This window comes from Xiphophorus couchianus, chromosome 23 (genome assembly GCF_001444195.1).
Source record: "Xiphophorus couchianus chromosome 23, X_couchianus-1.0, whole genome shotgun sequence".
Classification (NCBI taxonomy): Eukaryota; Metazoa; Chordata; class Actinopteri; order Cyprinodontiformes; family Poeciliidae; genus Xiphophorus; species Xiphophorus couchianus.
In genome coordinates this window covers 22308370-22329781 of record NC_040250.1, presented here as the reverse complement: position 1 = coordinate 22329781, position 21412 = coordinate 22308370, and the positions used below count along the sequence as shown (strand labels likewise).

At 39.7% G+C, this 21412-nt stretch overlaps 5 protein-coding genes across 6 annotated transcripts; 4 read left to right on the top strand and 1 right to left on the bottom strand.

Annotated features, from left to right (window-relative positions):
- On the top strand, positions 1-2385 carry LOC114138809 (protein Wnt-8a-like). 2 transcript variants are annotated; one of them, XM_028008232.1, is made up of 6 exons: positions 1-517; positions 616-649; positions 762-900; positions 1092-1217; positions 1317-1459; positions 1558-2385. In XM_028008232.1, the coding sequence occupies exons 1-6, from the start codon at positions 447-449 to the stop codon at positions 2122-2124; spliced, it is 1080 nt and encodes a 359-aa protein (XP_027864033.1). In that variant the 5' UTR covers positions 1-446; the 3' UTR covers positions 2125-2385. The 2 variants fall into 2 exon arrangements, with proteins under 2 accessions (XP_027864033.1, XP_027864032.1); XM_028008231.1 differs by having other exon boundaries at positions 1-649.
- A 137-nt stretch (positions 2386-2522) lies between these two features.
- LOC114138845 (protein Wnt-8a-like) lies at positions 2523-4329 on the top strand. The gene is made up of 6 exons (XM_028008279.1): positions 2523-2726; positions 2818-2851; positions 2922-3051; positions 3212-3337; positions 3409-3551; positions 3620-4329. Exons 1-6 carry the CDS (start codon positions 2659-2661, stop codon positions 4175-4177), a joined length of 1059 nt encoding a protein of 352 aa, XP_027864080.1. The 5' UTR covers positions 2523-2658; the 3' UTR covers positions 4178-4329.
- Positions 4330-7689: 3360 nt separating this feature from the next.
- Positions 7690-14287, top strand: lcp2b (lymphocyte cytosolic protein 2b). Its single transcript, XM_028008087.1, has 14 exons — positions 7690-8045; positions 9817-9879; positions 9977-10023; positions 10129-10191; positions 10273-10301; positions 10394-10422; positions 10995-11181; positions 11281-11361; positions 11440-11524; positions 11626-11725; positions 11999-12073; positions 12194-12340; positions 12521-12668; positions 12917-14287. Exons 1-13 carry the CDS (start codon positions 7968-7970, stop codon positions 12644-12646), a joined length of 1110 nt encoding a protein of 369 aa, XP_027863888.1. The 5' UTR covers positions 7690-7967; the 3' UTR covers positions 12647-12668; positions 12917-14287.
- Positions 14288-15271: 984 nt separating this feature from the next.
- Positions 15272-16291, bottom strand: syce3 (synaptonemal complex central element protein 3). Its single transcript, XM_028008088.1, has 3 exons — positions 16198-16291; positions 15764-15869; positions 15272-15631 (listed from the first exon to the last, which is right to left on the bottom strand). Exons 2-3 carry the CDS (start codon positions 15867-15869, stop codon positions 15441-15443), a joined length of 297 nt encoding a protein of 98 aa, XP_027863889.1. The 5' UTR covers positions 16198-16291; the 3' UTR covers positions 15272-15440.
- A 186-nt stretch (positions 16292-16477) lies between these two features.
- foxi3b (forkhead box I3b) lies at positions 16478-19238 on the top strand. Its single transcript, XM_028008086.1, has 2 exons — positions 16478-17908; positions 18033-19238. Exons 1-2 carry the CDS (start codon positions 17305-17307, stop codon positions 18599-18601), a joined length of 1173 nt encoding a protein of 390 aa, XP_027863887.1. The 5' UTR covers positions 16478-17304; the 3' UTR covers positions 18602-19238.
- Positions 19239-21412: the final 2174 nt, after the last annotated feature.

Genomic DNA, 21412 nt, shown 5'->3' with positions numbered 1-21412 from the left:
GGTATGTTTTTATTTAATGTTATGCTACGCTCCAGTTTCAGAATTCTGCGGCCCTGAAATAACATTGTCATGCTTGCATTTATAGTTGTATTTAGCGATTCATGAGAACTTGTGCTCCGGCTTAATTATACATTCATAAGCTTGTATTCGTGGGAAAAGCATATAGGGATCGGAGCCTGGGAGCGTCAGGTGAATGAGGGGCTGTTTAACAGTCTGCGCAACTTCTTTGAAGTGCAACTCATGCGCCGACGGCTCCTGTTTGTCAATGGGACGCGGCAATTCAGCTCGTCATTGACGCATTTTCACAGCGAGACGTTACCTGCAGGACAAATCTTTCAATCAGCCGCGTAGGAGCATATAAGTATAGTCAGAGCAGGGAAGCAGCACCATTAGCCGTCTTATTTCCTCCCGGTACATACATTTGGAACACAAGCAAAAGATCTGCCATGGCGCAACTGGATATCCTCTCAGCCATGGCCTTGTCCACACTCTGTCTCTTTCAGCTTGCTTCCACTTGGTAAGTCCGTTACTTTTGGTTCATTTTACATTATGTTCTATTGGCTTTTCGAATCTCATGCATTAACGTATATATATATATTTGTTTTCTCCCCACAGGACAGTGAATAATTTTCTTATGACTGGTCCAAAGGTAATTACACGGCTGTCTCTTGTACAAAATACTGTAATTTTAGGAATGTTTAACATTTTTTGTTGGTAGTGATTATAAAAGAAAAAAAAAACACTCATCTCTCTCTCTCAAGGCGTTTCTTACCTACGCCAGCAGTGTACAGATGGGCGCACAGAGAGGAATACGAGAGTGCAAACACCAATTCGCTTGGGAGAAGTGGAACTGTCCAGAAAGCACACTTAAGCTATCCACACTTAACAGCCTCCGAATTGGTACGTCTCATAATATCCACCCGCACTTATAACTAATTAAAATGTATATATCGGAATGAAATCATATATTTGAATTTCATGGGTGTGCGCTCACGCCACCTTGTGCGAAATGAGCTTTTACGCATTTATGAAACCAAATTACGTATCCAAGTAAAGTCTCTTAACTGATCTGTGTCTATCACATATTGCAGCCACAAGAGAGACCTCGTTTGTGCACGCCATCAGCGCAGCTGGAGTGATGTACACGCTCACCAAGAATTGTAGTTTGGGGGACTTTGAGAGCTGCGGCTGCGATGACTCAAGGATTGGCCAGACAGGTCCGAATATATATCTATTTATCATTAAGCAAAAGTAATTAAAAAAAACATGTACTTGACATGGTATGATAATCTGTTTGTTTATGTTTGTGGCTTTAGGAGGCAGAGGATGGATTTGGGGAGGTTGTAGTGACAACATAGAGTTCGGAGAAAAGATCTCCCGACAGTTTGTGGATGCCCTGGAAGATGGGCATGATGCACGCGCAGCAGTCAACCTCCATAACAACGAGGCGGGAAGACTGGTAAGATTTGCTGAGATAGTTTGAAATTTGGCGTTTATGCATATACAAAGATTTTAGATTGTGCGTAATCCACGTCAATACTCTGTTTCTGTTGACAGGCGGTCATAGCAACCATGAGGAGAGCCTGCAAATGTCATGGGGTGTCTGGAAGTTGCAGCATCCAAACCTGCTGGATGCAGCTGGCCGACTTCAGGGAGGTGGGGAGCTACCTGAGGATGAAGCACCAGCACGCCAGGAAGCTGGAGATGGACAAGAAGCCAATGAGAGCGGGCAATAGCGCGGACAGCAGGAGAGCCATAGCGCACGCCTTTAGGAGCATCTCCAAAGCGGAGCTCGTATATCTGGAGGATTCCCCAAATTACTGTATCAAGAACCTGAGTCTGGGACTGCAAGGCACAGAGGGGCGGGAGTGCCTGAAGGGCATCAGGAACGTGTCCCAGAGGGAGAGGAGGAGCTGCCGCCGGCTGTGCTACGAATGCGGCCTCAGAGTGGTGAAGAGACGCACCGAGGTGGTCAGCAGCTGCAACTGCAAATTTCACTGGTGCTGCACAGTCAAGTGTGAAAAATGCACGCAGGTTGTCACTAAATATTACTGCGCGGGTAAAGACGGCTCAGGGAAACGCCACAATAAAACCAAGCGCAAACCTGTGACGCGCCGACAGTGACTGCCATTTACCCATGAACATGTGATTACTTAAGCATTATGGATTTATCAGCGACTTTTTTGCATAGTGGATATATTATTTGGATTCGGAAATGAGACATAAGCAGACGCCTGTTATTGCACTTTCTCCATTTTTGATTGGAATTTATATATAAAACATTTTATTAAAAACCAGAATCTGCAAAAGCTTCACGCAGAATTTGGGAACCCACGTTTGGTTTTTAAGTTTTTGTAAGAAATTATACATTTTTGTATAATAAATATTTTGTGCAACCTGCAAGACTCAGTTCACTTCTGTCAGATGTTACATTTTGATTCCACAGTTTGTATATTGGTGTCCTGCAGCCTCGGGCAAGAGTGGGTCACCCTTTTGAAGTGCGCATAAAGGCGTTTCCTGATCCAAGACACCCAATCAGCTTCCCCGGGACCAGAGGAACAAAGAAGAAGTCTTCCATGTGTGCCTTGTTGGAATAAAGTGAAAATTTGCGGCACGCGGATCCAAATTTCAAAGCTCTCCTATAGGATTGTGCTGCAAATGAAAATGGCCCATTTAATTTTTTGGATTCTGTTTCTCCATCTAAAAATGGACATGGGTCACGCCTGGTAAGACATCAATCATAATGTGTGATTCTTATTTAGAACAGGGATAACGGAAAAAGGGGGGGCAAAGTAATGTCTTTATTTTCTCTCTCAGGGTGGCCAGTAACTTCCTAATGACAGGACCAAAGGTAAACAAAAATGTACAGCTTTAATTGTTATTTCAGGAACACCTCATGAACAAAATGGTCTTTTTGACAGGCCTACCTCACCTATGCAAAAAGCGTGCAGGTGGGCACGCACAATGGAATTGAGGAGTGCAAACACCAGTTTGCGTGGGACAGATGGAACTGCCCCGACAGCGAAACCCATCCCAAAGCTCTGAGAAGAGGTAGGCTGTAGTTATTTCCCAGATGCTTTCAAAATTCTTGACGATAAAGGATGCAAAAGTGCAACTGTACAGTGCCTGTTCTCACCGTACAATTTCTGGCTAATTTCGGCATTCATTTAAGGAAGAGTTGCTGGCATTGTAACCATGTCTATTTATTTAGCCACCAGAGAAACATCTTTCGTCCATGCCATCAGTGCTGCTGGAGTCATGTACACTCTGAGCAGGAACTGCAGCCTGGGAGACCTTGAAAACTGTGGCTGCGATGTCTCCAATAATGGGAAAACTGGTGAGGTCCACGAAATGTGATCTAAAATAGCGGTAAAATCAGTGCGTTTCACTTGATTTCTCTGCAAGCAGGTGGCCGCGGTTGGTTATGGGGTGGCTGCAGTGACAACTTGGATTTTGGTGAAAAGATTTCCAAACAGTACGTGGATGCACAGGAGACAGGCCAGGACTCAAGAGCCGCAGTAAATTTGCACAACAACGCGGCAGGACGGCAAGTACGTCCTGTTTAAGCGGATATTTCCAATTTAAGGTAAATGCGCCGATCAACTCTATTTTCCCACAGGCCGTGAAGGCAACGACGAAACGCATCTGCAGGTGCCACGGCATGTCAGAGAGCTGCAGCCTGCAAACGTGCTGGACGCAGTTGTCCGATTTTAGAGAAATCGGCAATTACTTGAAGATCAAATACACCCAGGCGCAAAAGCTGGACACGGACAAGAGGCGCGTGAGAGCCGGAAACAGCGCCGACAGCCGGGGTGCCATCGTGGACGCGTTTGGCGGTGTTGCCCAGACAGAGCTCATCTACCTGGAGGACTCGCCCGACTACTGTAGGAGGAACGCCAGCGTGGGGCTCCACGGCACGGAGGGCAGGGAGTGTCTGCAACACGGAGCCGGGCTGACCCAGTGGGAGCGCCGGAGCTGCCGCCGGCTGTGCCACGAGTGCGGCCTGAGAGTGGAAGAGAGGCGCGCGGAGGTGGTGAGCAGCTGCAACTGCAAGTTCCACTGGTGCTGCAGGGTGAATTGCGAGGATTGCTCTCAGGTCATAGTCAAGCATGTGTGTGCAAAGAGGGAAGCCGGGGACGGGTATGTTGTCTGGCGGAGGTACCGTGGACCCAAATGAAAAATATGAGTTTGTAAATATTTGTATTTTTGTCTGTATAGCTGCACTTTCTATTAATCAATGTCCGTGTTTCCTTTGCGCATACATTTTGTTGTTTTGTTTTCTTTCTTTAATAAAAATCTCTTAAAAAGTCCAGTTGATTTCATAAATAAATACATTACTTAATACATTCCTTCGCTACTGCATCGAACTAACATATTACAATAAGAATGGACTGAATCCACTTAAAGAGAGGATTACACAGTCAACACGCAGCAGATCAACACCTAGCCAAGGTGTTGATCCAGCGCTGATCCACTATCACTTTGATGTCAATGTGTATTGACTACATTCAAAGACAAATTAGGGAATGCTTTCCAGCAAGAAGTAGAAGGAATTCTACCACTTCTGCCTCTCAGAACTGGCTTCTTTGAGGGATATCCCACAGGCAACACCTAGTCTGTCAAATACATTGTGGGTTAAACAAAAATGTTTTTACACAGGCTGCATTAGTTGGCATTAATTTATTGCATTGTAGATATTTGCAACACTTGCTTTCTAATCAAAAAAAAGAATTTCAAATATTTCTAATGTTTTAATTTGAAGATAATTAGGTCTAAGGGGGTTGTTTTCTCTGCCCACTGGCCTGAATGAGCCTTTCATTTGTTTCCTTTTCTTGACCCCCTGGAACTCTAAAAATCTTCCTCACAGCTGGGTGTGTCATAAATCTGCCAGGTTCTTATTCAAAGGAGAGATGGCAAGGATATTGCAGTCTTCAGGGGACTGTGCCTAGAGGGCATTAGAGGGTTGTGGAACTTTACCAGAAATTAGGCTGGTTAAAGGGCTTCTATACTCTTTACAGGCTAAAATCTAAATAGACTGTGGGTACAGATATTAGGTTTCAATGTTAATAAGGTAATACAAGATAAGAAAGCAAAGAAACTGTTTTAATTTAATCAAAATATATCTTTTTTTATTTGGCAAAATGTGTTCAAACAGCACCGTCACCATCTGTATCTTAATCAACATCAAACTCTTGAATGTGCCTTATATATTCCATGCTGCCCTGTTGAGTAATAATGACGATACAGACCAGTGCACCTAAACCCAGCACTCCACCAAGTATTTTATGGCTCTGATAAAAATAAAAAAAACAAGATGCTAATGAATCTTTTTATTTTCACAAAAAGTTTAATTTCTGGAGAGTTGACCAATGACTCCCCATTGCAAAGCCACTTCTCAAGCAATTTGGACTTTCTAAATTAATTTCACAAACACTTTACTTTAAGTGGTGCCTTGTTTGCTTTTTAATTGCTGTATTCCCTGCCTCATCCAGAGTACCCAGCTTTTGTGGGGGTGTGTGTTTCCTAATCTGGACAGAAGAGGAAAACAGGGAGGGAGGTTGCTGGGGATCTCCCACTGGGACCCCCCTGGGCTACTCATGTATTCATCCAGGCAAGCCTGGGGGTCTGTGACAATCTAAGAGTGATTGATCACCCCTTCTTCCAGCTGCCCTCCCCTGTCACCTGGGTGTGAGATACCAGGGGGGCTGACGCAGGGCGGAGTTGCTGCTGCGAGACAACGTTGAACACAATGTGTTACAATTTAGAAAGAAAAAACCTAATTGACTATTTAAGCTTGAAGGTTTTGTAAGTCTCTGTGTAAGGCAAAAATGTATTTAGATCTTTACCAGGTCAAAGAATAAATATAAATCCTCAAACTGACAACATATGTCATTTTAAGGCCCTTATTTAACACAGGCATGCCTACTGAAAGTTTAAAAGGAAATTTAATGTATGAAAAGTGAGTTACATCAATTTGACGCAATGCGATGAAAGAATCTGAACAATGGTCTTAGGAAATGACATTTATTTTATTTCCCATGTCAGTTTGCACATGGGTATTCCAGACAACTTGCAGTTAATCCTTCCTTATAAACACGTATTTGTGAAAAGCTAATTAAAAGCACGCTGAACTGGGCTTTGAACATGCTCCTAACACAAACAAGCTCTTAACAGTTCTGAAGCATAACTGAACATGCTTGTCCACTCCTGTGAGCAAGCATGTTCAGTTCTGCTTCAGATTGTAACATTTGTAGGTTATGCATTCCAGCTTTTCGCATGTAGAGACTGAACTTTTGTCCGTTCATCTTTGCAAAATAGTTCAAACTCAGTTAGATTGGATGTAGTCAATCTGCAAACATCAGTGTTCAAACACTGCCACAAATATCCAACTGAATTTAGTTCTAGATCTAATCCTAACGCATAAATCTGCCTTAAATCATCTTTCTATTCCATTGTGGTTCTGGTTCTATATTTAGAGTTGCTGTATTACCGGGAAAAAAACCCTATGTGTTCCCTAAAGACGTCTCCGTATTTAACTTTATTCTTCCTCCCATCAACTAAGTAGCTACCTTGGCCTGTTTAAGACAGCATGACGCTGCTACCACCATGTTGCATTGTGTTAGTTTTCCTACACAGAGCACTTGTATATAGGCAAAAAAGTTCAAACATGAAGAGCCCTTGCAATGTGCCATACTCTTTCATAGTCCAGGTTATGGACAAAGCAGTGCTCTGTGAGATGTTCACATATTCTGATGTTATAAAACCTTATGCCTGGCTTTAACGTCTCTGCATTTCCTGTCCTTTCTGGTGTGTTTCTTGGTGTTTGTGATGCTGTTTGTTCACGAATGTTCTCTATGGCACTTCTGAGGCATTTACTTGAACAGCTGGATATACACTGAGATTAAATTACACAGAAGTGCACTCTGTTTACAAATTTGTTACTTCGGATGGTAACTGGTTGCACTGAATGTTTATGGGTTTCACAATAAAAGTGACAAAGCAAGATAAAGGTGATTCATAGAACTGCTCAGTGACAGGATGTCATTTGTTGGTAACTTGGCAGTGTTTTTTAAAGAATATATGTTGTAAGAAGTTATAGGGTTGCATCGACAAAACAATAAGACATGGTAAGGATTTCATTAGCATGTTTTGACACATAGAACCCTAGAACAGAAAGAATGCATGCTACTTTAAGTGGTGCCTTGTTTGCTTTTTAATTACTGTATTATAAAAAGTCATAAATACTTTTTATGACTGACTCCATAAAAAGTATTAAAAGGTGTATATTTTAATATAAAATGCCTATATCTGAAAATCGTCCATGTTGAGATATTCTATTTTAGCAAAATAGATTTGTAGTAAAGGTTATTACCCTTAAATTAAACTTAAAATTATACTTTGCTCTGGTAATATAAAATGACAGGATGCTATTTTAAATGTCTGAGCAAAGTGTGTAGGAAACGCACTCCTTCCTACACAAAGTGTAGAAAAGAGTTTCTTTCTTTCAAAGAAGGGAAACGCTTGCTCTGTTTCCTACACAGAACAAGTGTGTAGGAAACACACTTTGCTCTGTGTAGGAAAAGCATAATCAAAGAGCTTGACGATTCACAGTTTATTTAAACCTGACCAGTTCTATACTTGTTTAAAAAATTTGTAGATTAAATGCCTGTTGTTAAAGTGCTTGCAGAACTAGCAAACTTATTACAGGGTATACTAGCATGCAAGAGGAAATCAGCAGGCTTTGTGTTTAGAGGCATCACACTTTGCAATAACTAACTGTCCTAAAGATAGGCCTTTATGACCACTGAAACATTCTTTAATTAGACCAGAGGTAAGAACAGGATGTCAAAAGTCTCTTTGGCAGAGAAGGTACTTCTGAAGTATTAGTCTTTATGGTTAGGTCTTTTGTAATGTGGAGACAACCCAGCAACCTTCATTTGTTGCTAATCTGCTAATAAGAAACAAAGATGAGTTTAACCGAAGGTCCCATTAAAGACGACGTGATGGCGTGGGAGCCAAAAAAGTTAGCAGACTACATGAGACAGGTGAGTTGATTCAAGCGTAAGAAAGTAAACCTTTGCACTTCATTCAGCAGTTATGCTCTAATGTTTTACAATATTTTTACAGTCTATTACTTGAAATACCTACTGAAGCTAGGTGAATTTAGCATATCAACTAGTGTGTCACAAAGTGTTGAATTTGTTTATACATCACAATAAATGAGTTAACTGATCTCTGGAATGTTTCAAACAAGCTACATATGAGGTGGGTGTTTATTTAGAAGTCACACAAAGCCAAAATGGGTGTTTATAAAAGATACAGCAAATTTTAAAGGCTTGTGAAACTATCTTTAACAGAAATAATCTGAATTTTCTTGTAAATAGTAATCATTCTTACATCTTGCACCTTTACCTCATTTAGATTGTTCCACCCCAATGATAAATGCTTATTTTGATTCACTACAACTTACCTGCGACCTTTGAGGTTCTGTAACTTAAATATGGGATGGTGTGACTTCAGCAAATAGTAGTTAGCATTTTTCCACCAGAGAAGACAGGCAACTACATAGGCCACTTTATTGGGGACATTTTTCTAGCATCAAGTTTAATCCCCTTTACCTGTAATACCACCCTTATTGTTGATGGCACAGATTGACGAAGAAGTCAGAAACATTCCTTCACAGTTTTTGGTTTGTTTTGAAGTCAAATCATCATTAGCTGATTAGTTGGCTATACATCCAAGACACAAACCTGCAAATCCCAAAGGTGGGAACAAGATGGCCATAAAGGGATGGTCTTGGTCACCAACAATATTCAGATGGGATGTGACAAACAATGCTCAGTGGTTACAACTGCACCCACGGTTTGTCCAGAAACAATTTTCATCTCTATTATACTACCACCACAATCCTAAACTACTGATACAAGGCAGGATGGTTCTGCTGCTTGTGACATCTAAAATATTGACACATCAACCCAGAGGTGTTTTTCCAAACAGTTTTAATCCAATCTTAGTGAGTTTACGCAAACTGTACCTTCAGTTTGTTTTTCTTTGGTGTGGTATCTGTAGTGCTCTTCTGCTGTGATAGCGAATGATTGATGTGCAGTGAGTTATTTGACAAAATGTTACCGTTCTCTCATCTACGTATGTTCAAGGTCACTTAAAGTTACTTTTAGTCCCTATTTTGATGCTTGGTTTTAACTTCAGCAAATTGTCTTTACCAAAATCGAGATAAAAGTAACGAGTTGCTCCTATGCGATTGGCTAATTTTCTGTGTGTTTTAACAAGCAACATATTTTGCAGTTGAATGTCTCATTTATTCCTTTTACTTTAAAACAATACATTTGATGTTATTTTAGAAATAACTTTAGCAGTAACATGGGCAGAAACAGTTGTGTGTTCAGTGAGTCTTCTCTCCATGGTATTAAGACATGCTTGAGCATGACTGGCTTGGCAAATGCTACACCACTGCTTTAATAAAAGTGCTCATACTTCATGATGTTCAATTTGACTGAATGCTGTAAAGGTTTCGATTCTTTTATAAGGTGCAATGACATATCGTATTGTGTCGTATGTTGTTTTTAACGTTGCATTTATGCAATTCTAAGATATTAAAGACAATTCATTTTCTGGAAATGATGGCAAACCTTACAATGCAAAAAGCAGAAGTCGTTTCGTCATTGCATTGCATTGCAGTTTATTGAAGAATGCCCCATATGAGAAAGGTAGTTTTATTTTCAGTCCAAAATTAGCATAGAAACATATGTTAAAACCTTTACTTAGTGCTTCATCAAACATACGTTTTTGTTTTCTCAGCTCAAGTTATTCGGCTGTGACAATGTAGTGTTGAAGAGGGGCATTACTGGAGCACAATTTCTGGTGAGTTAGTTTTCAGCTCTCATGGTCTTCAACATTCTGAGTAATTATCTTAATGAGTAACAGACTTTCTTATTTCAAAAATATGCAACTCCTTTAGCATATGATCCAGTGTGATCTTCATGTGTTCCCAATCACCTACGTTCCGTGAGTTTGGCATAAATGTTATTTAACTAGAATCAGAACAGGCTGTAGTGTAACAAGTTTAAACTGTTGATATTATACTGTTTGTTTGGCTCTCATGGTTTGCAGAATACTGGCAAAAGTTCAAAGAGATCTCAATAGGCAAGAAAGGAGGAAGTATTTTGGTTCCAAGTAAGTAAAGAGATGTTATTTATGTAATCTGAAATCGAATCTAACAACAACAAAAAGAACTCACCTTTATTTAATGTGCAGATCTAAGAAAAGCAATCATTTGACAGAAGGTAAAAACCCATTCCTTAAACTTTGCAAATAAAATCAATCAACCGTATTTTCTGGAATTTGATAACAATCAAATAAATGTTCATTTTTACAGTGCGTGGTGAAAAAGTCTGTGATGAGCTTGTAAGTGAAACAGTATGTAGTTTTGTTTTGTTTGTTTTAGTTACAAAAAAACAAATATTACATTTAAGCATTTAATACAATTTCGGCAACACTTTCTTTGATGGGGCGTGCATAACATGACATAACATGAACATGACATAAAACCTGTCATGAACACGATGGAGTCTTTATGAATGTCTATCACTGTTGTCATGAAGTGTCATTCGGTAAATAATGACACATTTATTGTAAGCTGCTTTAAAAGATGAATTGAAAGTCCATTAAAAGTCCCAACTTTGCATTATTTTGTAAATAATGACACTTTAATGCAACACTGGCACTTTTAATGGACTTTCAATGCAGCTTTGCATTAAAAATGTCATTATTTACCGAATGACACTTCATGACAACATTCATAAAGACTCCTTCATGTTCATGACAGGTGTTAAATCACATTTATGGCAGTGTCATGTCACTCTTATGCACACCCCGTCAAATAAAGTGTTACCAAATTTTCCATGTGACACAAAGAGGTGAAATATAATTAGCATGATCAAACTTTAAATGCATATAGATCTCTTTCCTCTGACTAGGACAGTGAAAGTGACTATGAGGAGTTTAACGAGGACGCAGGAGATGGAAACTACGTCGTTCCTCTTACTAATCCACTCACAGCAGATAATCTGCATAAAGCCAAAGAAAGAGAAGCTCACAGGCTTCATCCAGTCTTTTCACTGCCTGAACCCCAGAGGGTGTCTAAAGTTCCCTGCCTTCCCACAGGTAATGAAAAGCTTCTATGAGGAGAAATGTGATGAGAGCACAGAAACTTTGATTGCGTTTACTTCAAAGCCAAATAATGTTTGTCATTCCTCATTTCAGCTCACTCATCTAATTTTCAACTGGCCGCAAATAAGAAGCCGGAAAAAGCTCCGGTTCCCCAGAGAGCCTTTTCACGCTTAAGTATGTACAGTTCATAAAAGAAAGTTTCCATGTTGCTAAAGCATTTCATTATATTTCACATTACCTATAATTATCCAGCAGAGGGCAGTGTTGCTTTGGATGCTGGCTCACTGTCCAGGAGGCGCCCACTACCAACAGTCCCGCAGCTCCGTGTGTCTAACAGGTAAAATAACCTAAAAAGAATTATTGGGGTTTCTTTGTTAAAGTTAATTATCTGTCCTCATCTTTTTTTCTGTTCATTTGTTTTTACTTCTTCTTTTAAAGGGCAAATAATATAACTCCACATGTTCCTGTACCAATATCAGACGTTCTGTCAAACCAATCAATAAGAACAACAGGACATGTCAATAAGCAACATGTACAGGTAAAACAGCAGTGATTTATATTGAAGTTAGTTACACAACAAGTGCATTTTCAGTGTCAAAACAGCAGATGGCACAGCAGATGTTGTACAATACAACACCAAAAACCTTTTCCGAGTCTGATACAGAACTTAAAAACACCTTTGCATTAACAAGTCAGGTTGCTGTCATTATACATGCTACATATTCTGTCTCTACTACTGCAAAAATATCAAGCAGAAATCTAAAAAAAATGTTTGTGTTTTACTGTGGCTTTTCTCTCACTGTGAATCCAGAGTTTGGATCCCAGCTGGTACAAGGGAAAGATAACTCGAGAACAGGCTGAAGTTTCTCTCAGGGAGGTGAACAAGGTTTGATGCTGCATCATTTTCTCTGTTGATAAAATATTCAGACACACAGAGAGATGCACACATTTCAGCGAGACATGAAAAACAAGCAATTTCATGACTGTGTGGTTTCATCTATTGAAGGATGGAGCATTCTTAGTGAGGGACAGCTCACAAGGCTCAGCACATCCCTACACTCTGATGCTGCTAAATCAAGGCAAGATTTTCAACATTAAGATCCAGAGACAAAATGACTTCCATTTTCTCGGAAATGGCACAAACAACTCGAAGGTGAGCTAAGATGCACTGTGAACCTACATAAAAATAAAAAATAAAAAAAAGAAGTGCTTTCTTTCATTTCACTGAAAAGTTCACATATCGTGGCACAGCTCAGGGAATGTGTGATGCCGACTTGTGCCCCGCTGCGTCATTAGGTCCCCGTCATTTTCAGTGTGTGCTGTTGTGCTTTAGAGTTTCCTCAGGGTGAAGGAGATGATTATCCATCACATGAACACCCCGCTGCTGCTCAGAGACGCCACAGACCAGTGCTCTCAGGAGCAGCCGCAGTGCTGTCTGCTGCACCCTGCGGGACTCTGACCACGCCAGCAGCAGACTTAATGTGAGTGCTCGCATATGTTTCTGTCTTCCATGCATGCAAATTTTTGAATGCGTGTTGCTTTTCTTAGATGTTTTAATAACCTCTGAAACAAATGTCACAATATTCAAAATCTCAAAAGGTCATTGTTATGTAATTCTCATATTACATACTCACTTCTGTTTCTCTTAAGAAACAGAAGTGAGTACCCTTCATTTGACTTATGTGTTGAAGTTTGTTTTTTTTCCAATTATGCACTTTTTTCCACCCAGATTACCTCTGCTCCTCACGCCTCAGGTTAGGCTCAAAGTCCGGTCTGCTGCTGCTTCACCGCCTCTGGGATTTTCTTTGGAGAAATGCCTTTTTGTCAGGGTGGCTAACAGAGATGATCAGATCGCATTGCTTCAGATGGGTTCGCACTGCAGAGAGAAACCCAGTATCATTTGTCACTGTAGCCTCGGGTCAATGGCAACTGCTATTGCAGCTAAAACAATCCGCGTAGGGAAAAATGTAATTGTATACACAGTGTATCTTTTTATTCCCTCCTTCAATTACAAACTGCATCAGGCTGTCATGTCTGCATGACTCAGATTTGCTGGACTTCATTTGCTCGCTGACATCTTTCTGATCACTTGTTACTTCCTTGTCAGTGTGACTTACAGTGGATGATGCTTTTGTATACAGACGGGTACAAACAAATGAGCTTGCACAGAAAAAGCAACACATGCACATATAATCATGTCTAAGAAGGTCTAAGGAATTTAAGATTTGACTTGACAAAAAAAAAAGTTTTAAAAGTATAGTGTCATGCTAAACCATTTACTCACCCTGCATTTTTTATTGATCTTTTGTCGCAGCCTTACCAGTAACTATGGAACTTTATGTGATAGATCAACACAAGGTAGCACATCTATATTCTGTTAAATAAAATTTTGCATAGCTTATCTGCAGAGTTACACAACTCAAGTGGGAGAATCTGCTAACAGATGTCGCAATTATTTGTCTTAAGTTTTATTTAAGAGTGGGGATAAGAAAGTCATTGCTGAAAGAAAGGCATAAGACTTAGAGTTGGACACAAGCCATGCAGCGAACACAGAAAAACATGTGAAAGATGGTGTTCTGGTTGGATGGACTTTTGACCTATATGCAAAACCTTGTGTGGCAAAAAACTGCACAGTGCACATAGTTATAAACACACCATTCCCACTAGGAAACATGGTACTGGCAGCAAGGATAGGGAAACTGATCATACTTGATGGAAAGATGGATGGACCTTAATAAAAAGCAGTTATGGAAGAAACCATATTAGAGACTGAAAAACAATTTGGTTTACTTTCCAAGCTGGCTCAAAATATAAAGCCAGAGGGTCCAGATCAAAGCATTTCCATCTGTTAGTACATCTTAGTTGAGATCCAGACCTGAAACTAGATTTAAAAAAAATCTGTGGGAAAGCCTAAAACTTGCTGCTAACAGATGTTCTCCATCCAATACAAAGAAAAAGAATTAGATATGTCAGCCTCGGTATGTGCAACGCTGGTAATAACACTCACTGAAAACTTGCTGCCGTGATTTCAGCAGGATGGAATTCTACAAAGTATTCACCCAGGGAGGCTGAATACAAATGCACAGCACTATTATTAATCTATGTCACTATTATTAATAAAAAAAATAAATGCAATAGGTTTAATGTGGTGTAAGGTGACAAAATGTAGAACAACACAAGAGATATTAGAACTTCTGCAGGGCAATGTATATGACAAAATAATTAATTAGCAAGTATTAGAAAATCCAAAAACAATTATTTGTCATAAAGAGACAAAACCAAACACACCATCACAAGTCCAAGCATCCAAGCATAGTTAGAAAATTCCACTTTGAATCTGTGACGCTTAAAGGAGCTGATGGCTATAAGTGAGCGTGATAAAAAAAGAGCATGCTGCTGTGACTGCCAACTTAACCACAACCATCACCTGAGGCAGAATTTAAGTTGCAACAACGTCAGAGCGACTGACAAGACAGCCATCTGCGTGAAAATCCTTCAGTTACCCCTATCTACACATCAGCAACTCATGTTCTGACAGACAGTGCTGTCAAATTAATGCCAATTTGGACTGCCGACATCTATATCTACAAGAAAATCTAAAAACCGCTGTATTATTCCAAGTGTATCACATTCTCAGACCTGGAAGAGCAGATGTCTTTAGACTTTTTGGGGAAAATGTAAACTGAGGGGATAAAAAGTTAAAACATACATGCCAATTGATCCATGTTGTTCGACAGCAAGTCTAAACCTCTCAGGATGTTTTCCAGAGCAGTGCTGACAGGGGTAGTAGCTTGTTCTTCTTCCTTCTCTGCGTTTTCCATCTGAAAAAAGCTACAAGAGAACATTTGATGCAAACTAAGTGCACACACCAGTCTGGCATAAGAGATTAACCACTGCCAATGTTAAAAGTAATGTTACTGTGCTGCGATTGTTGTACAAATGTAAAAAAAAAAAAAAAAAACTTTGACCAAATTGAAACTTAATTGTAAATGTATTATAAGTATCAGAATATACATTTTGATTTAATTTTGTAAAAAAAAAAAAAATTCAAGTCAGTGATTAAAAAATGACAGATCACCTTGTAATATATATTAGCTTCTTTATTTAAAGTATGCATACAAACAGAATAGAACAGTTTAAAACTTGATAAACTCATGAAAATTAAGTCACAGATATCAATATTAACATAAAGCAAGCAAACAAAACTGCACTTTAACATGGAAGCAATAAATCAGGGTATAATTTAATACGACTTAATCTACAGTTTGACTTTGTGATGAGTCAGCTTTCTCAGCACCAGCTTCCATCTGCGGCTGCGGTTCAGCTTCCCCAAAGACAGCCGCCCTGCATCTGCTGTGCGCCTCCTCCAGCTCCCGCATACACGCTTCCCCCTCGAAACCCGTTCGCAGCGTCACCATGTCATAAGCCATCCAGGTCAGCTGCACTGCGGGCGGACACAGATGTATAAACACACGCCGTTAAATTAATGGAACTTTTTTCTCCCCCCCATTATGGCGCAACCAGCTGTAACAATATGAGTGGCAGAGCAATGCGATTAAATACAACGGCTACACACCTGATATGTTCTCAACATCCTCAATCACTCTCTCCAAATCCTTATTCAGTTCATACATGTAGGTGCTGCTCCGTGAAGGCACCATGGGACATGACGAATCCTCCATCTATATTATGTACGGGCAGCACTGGTTTACAGACATAACTTATGTCGTTACTTTTAAATAAACCACAGAAAGACGTCGCAGTAAAGTTATAGTCATTAGTGTAATTAATGAGTCGCGCTTTTTTTTAATATCGCGCTCCGAGAGATAACCGTTAAGACCGTTGGGTTAGCAACTTTTAAGCTAGCACGGCAGCAGCTGCGGGTAAAACGGGGAAGTTTAAAGGCATGACAAAACACGAGAATTTCGGACTGAAGCTTATTTTTGGGGGGTTATTCCATTACTTAAGATTTAATACTGTTTATTAGTTTATCCAGAATTTAAAACTCACCGTCGAAAACCGGTTCGGAGCTCAGAGAGAACGTTCTCGGCTAGTTAATAATGAGCGTGCGCACTTCCAGCTTCTTTGTTTTTCGGCCCAACACGTTGCCAGCCTTAAAAGGGAATTAAATGTCAAGCTATTAAATGCTAAAATATGCGTTGATGAAACGTCAATTAAAGTCCCGCTTTAGAAATTCTAAAATTTTTATTTACAAATTGATTCATGTATAAAGCAAGTGTTTGTTACCTCTGACCTCTTGGGAAAAGGAAAATCACATTACAAACATGTTAAACAATTTACTTTTTCATGCTTTTCTTATTTTGATGAAAAATTGAGTTGGGGTCCAACACAAAATTTGATTTAGGGAGCTTCCAACTAGCACAAAGCCAAAGCCTTCAGCTTAACTGATATTACCTGCCTTCCCTGTTTCTTTTTATTTTATTTTGCATTATATGTCTATGTTAACCATTAGTCTGTGCATGTTTTGTAAATCTGATCATTTAGATTAAAGTGCTGAAAAAACATCATATACATAAAAAACATGGGAATATACCGTATTTGTATGGAAAAAACCCCCCAATAAAAATACAGAAGTTTTATTATAAACACCTTTTTTTTAAATAAACTGTTGTTTTCAACTTGTAAATTTCTTAGTGTATTATAGCCTACTGTGTGCACAAAAGAAAAAAAATCTGACATGAGTTTATGCCAGACCATCAAATTGAGTGGAAAATTATTTAAGTGAGAGTGAACAAAACCCCCTCAGGGGATTGAATTAGCTGACAACAGAAAAAAAGAAGAGTGAAACCCATAGGCTTCTCACCTTAGAAAAAGCACCAATCAAGACACACTGGGGCGGGCCAAATGAGAAGATATAGACCTTGTGACAGGTGACACCTTGACATAGAGCAAGGACAAGCAGACAAGGAAGGATCGGAGAAGAACAGTCCTCAACTTTAAAACTAAGAAAAGCCTATTTTGATGACTAGTCAATACTTCAGTGAGAACTGAAAAAGAAAGTCTTTCAGGAACTGGCACAACTGTCAGTAATTTTAGGCGAAGAGGAAGGACAACAACAAACAGATCAGAAGAGGGTAAGAGGTGGAAAGAAACTTGATGATGTCTTCATTTGAGACCCAGAACCAGTCACCTCCTCGTTGTGGTCCACAGTTTCCAAGTTTAGGCCAGGAACCTCCAGAGCTCAGCATGTACGGTGAATGCTACTACCCTCCTCCATCCCTACCGAGTCCTCAGCGAACAGCTCCTTCTTCCTATGAACTGAGTGACTACACCACCTCATCTCCAAACCCGTACCTTTGGTTCAACAGCCCCGGGATCAACTCCTCTTCGTACCTGTCCAACAATGGCCCACCAGGAAATCCAGGCCCACCGTTTGTACCTCAGCACTATGGCATGCAGAGACCCTACCTGGGACCAGCTGGACCCGGTGGTCCAGGGGGGGAACTAAGCTGGTTCTCACTTCCCTCACAAGAAGATCTGATGAAGCTGGTCAGACCACCTTATTCCTACTCTGCTCTGATTGCAATGGCTATCCATGGAGCACCAGACAAGAGACTGACACTGAGTCAGATTTACCAGTACGTTGCTGATAACTTTCCTTTTTATAACAAGAGTAAAGCTGGCTGGCAGAATTCCATCAGACACAACCTGTCACTCAACGACTGCTTCAAAAAAGTGCCAAGAGATGAGGACGATCCAGGTAACACACTCAGATCAAATTGTGTCTTTATTGTTGTACTCGAATAGAGTTCGTTAAACCGCAAGTGTTTGACTGAGTCTTGCATTTTGAGTCATGCAAATCTAAACTGCATCTTGTCCAATAGGTAAAGGCAACTACTGGACACTTGACCCGAACTGTGAGAAGATGTTTGACAATGGAAACTTTCGCCGTAAAAGGAAGAGAAAGTCTGACTCCCTCAACAGTGGTGACGGCGCTTCAGGGCCTCCAGAGTCAGGAGACAGTGAAAGGGGAAGCCCCAAACACCCTGCCCTTACCATGTCCCCGACACCGGAGAGAATCCCCTCCCCTTCACTGTCGGGTCCCACGCCATGCCTGAGCAGCTTCTTGTCTGAAATGTCTACAGTTTCTACTGGAGCAACAAACGAGGTTGGGGGAGATGGGTTGACCAGGCCGCTGCAGATTAACCTTCCCCTAGATGGACCGCATAGACATACCCAGCCAGGAAACTTTAGTAACTATTCCCCCAACTCAGGTGTCTCAGAGTGGGTACCACAGGTACAAGCTCCCTCTGTGCTCACATCCTCACCGTCCCACTCTTCTTTAGGTTACTCTAGCCCCATTCTGAGCCAGTACACTGGGTCCAGTGGGCACTTCTATCCTACTCTGAGCTCCACTGGAATCATGTATCATCGAGACGGCACAGAGGTCTAAGGAGACGTAAGGGGAGGGAATGATGTCTTAGGAAAGACTGTTGAAGGATCTTTCAAATGTCTGGTATTCGTTTTGGCAAAACATAATGTTTTTTTGCTGACTTAGACAGGTGAGAGTGCTATAACACATGAGCATACTAAACGGCGCTCTATTCCCACAAAAAAAGCTGATTCAGGCATACTGGCCTTTCATTGTCCAACCATAAAAAAAGGGACTTGCCTTGCTATCAGATCCTGTCAGCTTTTATTTCAGATATATCTCTGCAAGAGCTGTGTCAACTTTAGCTGACGAAGCTCTAATCTGCTGACACTATGCCATTCAACGCTGACAGACAGCTTATTCAGAGGGGTAGTTGAATTACAGCGATGTCAAGATTGTGTTGTTCCCGCGCAAAATAATAAACAAGTAATAATGAGACTGTCATTCTTTTTAGTACTGCAACAATCGGATTCATTTACAGTCTGGGAGTGTAATATAATGGTGGTAGTTGTACTTTGTAAGTATGTTCACTTGTTCTAGTTTGTTACCTAATTGTTGGTTTGTTTGTAAAAGTTTTGTTAAACAGAAGGAGTTCATAGGGTGTGGCTTCATGCTGTGTATTGTGTTTTTACCATTAATAAAATCTTTTTGACATACATCTTTCTTTTCATATTTTTTAAAAATAACCCTAGGGGGATTAAGCAATTATGGAGAAATAAATATATCTATTAATCTATCAAGAAAGTGAGACCATAAACACTGACAGAACGACAAAAAAAAATGCCCCGTCAGTGAAAGCAATGACCAGTAGTGTGGAACCAACTTGTCAGTGTAACCTGATCTTTGTTGATGGATAGTTAACTGATTCTCTTAAACGGTGAAAAGCTACATTCCCATGCTTTTTTCCCTCCTCAGCACAACACAGTGAAATCTGTGGGTGTCCCATACAGAGATACTGCTGACTGAATGAAAACTTTAAAATGGAGATAAGCAATAAAGGCGATGTTTGAAATTAAGGAGATTAAACAAAATACAAATATAAAAGAAAAATAGGAAATGTGTTCATAAAATGATCTTACACAAGTTTTATACATATATAACATATATAACAAATAATTGTATTACTGTATATACACAATACATAGAACATTCTGAATAAGATCATTAAGACCATTTGCCCTCCTGTTCTCTGTGTGTACATTTTAGTGACAAGGACAGACAACTTATGTACCGGGTGTTTTAACACGGATTTAGACAGCAAAGTTCAGACACCAACTTTGCATTTGCCTGTATTATGCAATATCCTCTTTATTATCTTGATATACTTCAATTTTGTTTATTTATGTTGTTTCCAGGCACTTTGCAAAAAAAGAGAGAAAAAATCCAAATTATATACAGGAATATGCTGTCAATTATAGGCACCTACTGTATATAGTCAATTACATCCATTGCATTTCATCCTGTCTTTTGAACAATGTAGTCAAGTTCAGTTTATTATTCAAAGTGGTAAAAAGTCTTAAAAAATGTCTAAACTCAGCCAAGTGCAAGAATTCCCTGACCTTGCAGCAAACCTTTCTAGTGAAGAATACAGCAACAGTTGACAGTCAATTGCATTGAGTCATTAATGTCACAGCAATGCTGAGCTTTCATAGGCCAGATCTATTCAGGTATGGAAAAATGGCCTCAACTTTCTATTCTATTCTATTCTATTCTATTCTATTCTATTTTATGTTGTCTGAATCTTTGAGTGCATAAAAATAATTGGCAAATAATTTATTGAAAACAGTCATACACTGTAATTTGTTTTCTACTATAACATGGTTAACAGCGGCTGGCTGCTGCTTTCTCTCGTGATTCTAATGGAAGCAGCAAGGGCGGACTGTTGTCTTTCACAGTTTTACGATTTTCTGTTTTATATGCTAATATGTCAAACCCAAGGCTTGAAAGACAGTGCTTTTTCTTACCATGACTGCATTTATCTGTATAATTTTTAATGAACAGGACCCCAACATGTGAGTTTTATGAGAAAAACATTTCTCATAAAACTAATTTAAATTGATCAAATTGTAAAGAATTGTAAGAAGAAAGGCAGAGTGCCTTCATTATTAATTAGGCCTATTTATGAATTATGAAAACCTTGACTAAGCCTCCAATCTGAGTGACATCCTATGGCTCCTTTGTAGACTTCAGAAACAGAAAACATAATTCATCCAGATAAAATATCTAGGATCACATTATGATGCTTAAAATTATGTCATGAATAGCACTGTCGGTCACAGCCAGCTGTAATAGTAATTACACTGAGCTGAAGATGAGGAAAAAACAAAATCAGATAATCTTATCTGGTTTTATTTTGGTCAGAGCCTCGTCTCTATGTGTGGTACATAAATAAGAACAAAAGTCCTTTTACTGATGTCTCCCTTAGGCCTTTATTTACCCTGAAACAAAGGCAGCAAGACCGACATTTACATTAAACACAAGGAAGGAAGAGACAATGAAGGAAAGCCAGAGCAGAAGAAAGGCAGAAAGATAGACAGAAGGAAAAAAGAAGAAAAGAAAGAAGGAGAAAGAAAAAAAAAAATTTGTCTTTCAGGTGAAGCAAGTGGAATTTACCATCTTGGAACCAATGACAAAATGTCTCAGGGGAAGGAGGTCAGCCTGTTAAAATTTGCATAACCGATTTCAAAACAATAACAAAAACGGAGACAAGGTTTCGCTTGCATGGATCACAGATTCCTGCTTTCTCCTGGTGTTGGGTTTTTGCCCACATCAGATTTAACTGTGTGAAATGTACTGAGTCAAACTGTGCCATGGAAAAAAAAAAAGAAAACC